Genomic DNA, 1,408 nt, shown 5'->3' with positions numbered 1-1,408 from the left:
ATATATATATATATATATATATATATATATGTTTGTGTGTGGAGGTTCAAACGAGAACACCTCCATTTTACAAGAACGCGAAAACACCATTATCACATGTAATAATACGCGTGATGTGACCCTGTAATGTGCGGACGACGTTTTCTACGACTTAGGTCGCCCAAAAGATTGTATGCGTTTATGATTTAGCATCACATGTGATAGTCTAGCTCATACCCCACAGGATATCATGGTTTCATCAAACTTTTTGGTCTCAAGATCATGTAATATTGTAATAAAAAGATGTAGTTGAAACACTTTTGTTTTTTAAATTTTTTTATTTGTTTTCATTATTATATAACCAAAAAAGGATATCTACTTATTTATTTATTATTATATATATCTTCCTTAATTAGGTGTGGTGTGGTGTTTTCTTCCTTTTTATGTTTTAAAAAAGCAAAGAGAGTTTACTTCCATATTTATGGCTTATTAATTATTATTAACAGAATACATTGTCTTTTAGTTTTAATTTTCTTGATGTATGTATGTAGCTGAATGCAAGAACAATCACTTCCTTGTTGGTCTCCTCCCTCAACCCCATGCATTTGTCATTTGCAAAGTTACCGACACATCTCTTGTTGAAGTTTGTTTGCTGCTTTACATGTATAAATTGGATAATTACTTCATTGATGTAATACCACTTTTATTAATGGTTAAGAGTCATTATTAAACAAACATAAACTAGCTTATTTTTTGAATTGTCATTTGGATTGAAATGTTAGTTGGAGAAGCGTTTTGGTTGGCTTTTGACACCTTTTTCAATTATAACACTGATATTTATTACTAGTATTAATACCTAGTGATTAATCTATACTATCTTATTAAGCAAATTTAACAAAAGTCTTAAAGTCTTAAAATATTAAAGGACCAAAATACCCTTTATACTACCCTTAGATCACTTTTTCACCCATCATCTCCTCACATACACTCACCCCCTCACATACACTCACTCTCTCACATCGATTTTTTTTAAATTATAATTTTAAATTTACACTTTATACCCTCATAATTAATTAATTTATTTATTTTACGTCCTTTACTTTTAAATGTTTCATTTTAAACATTTATCAAATTAACATACATAATCGTATATCAATTAAAACATGTTTAAAAAGTACATTTTTATTTTAACAAGTTACATCATTATAATCGTCTCGTTAATACCTTCGAAATGAGTCTAATATTAAATAGTTTTTTGACTTAATTATATTATTATATATTATRTATACTGTGAAAAAATATTTTTAATTTTTACGATTTATACTTTTATAATTATTTATTTATATATATACTATATATTTTGGGGTTAGGCTGTCCAAATTGCACTATATAATATGTTCTGAATTAATATGTTCTTGGGTTTTTTTGA

The 1,408-nt window shown here is 26.9% G+C and overlaps 1 protein-coding gene across 1 annotated transcript in view; it reads left to right on the top strand.

Moving 5' to 3' along the window:
- The window catches only part of LOC112504784 (disease resistance protein RML1B-like), a 5,891-nt gene extending 5,052 nt beyond the window's left edge, over positions 1-839 (top strand). Inside the window, exons 6-7 of the mRNA XM_025108736.1 lie at positions 531-670; positions 762-839. Coding sequence (XP_024964504.1) covers positions 531-670; positions 762-839 — 218 coding nt within the window. The remainder of the gene's footprint in view (positions 1-530; positions 671-761) is intronic.
- Positions 840-1,408: the final 569 nt, after the last annotated feature.

Source organism: Cynara cardunculus, unplaced genomic scaffold, assembly GCF_001531365.2.
Source record: "Cynara cardunculus var. scolymus isolate 2C unplaced genomic scaffold, CcrdV1 Un_Scaffold_6888, whole genome shotgun sequence".
In the NCBI taxonomy this organism is placed as follows: Eukaryota; Viridiplantae; Streptophyta; class Magnoliopsida; order Asterales; family Asteraceae; genus Cynara; species Cynara cardunculus.
This window is presented reverse-complemented; position numbering and strand designations above follow the sequence as displayed.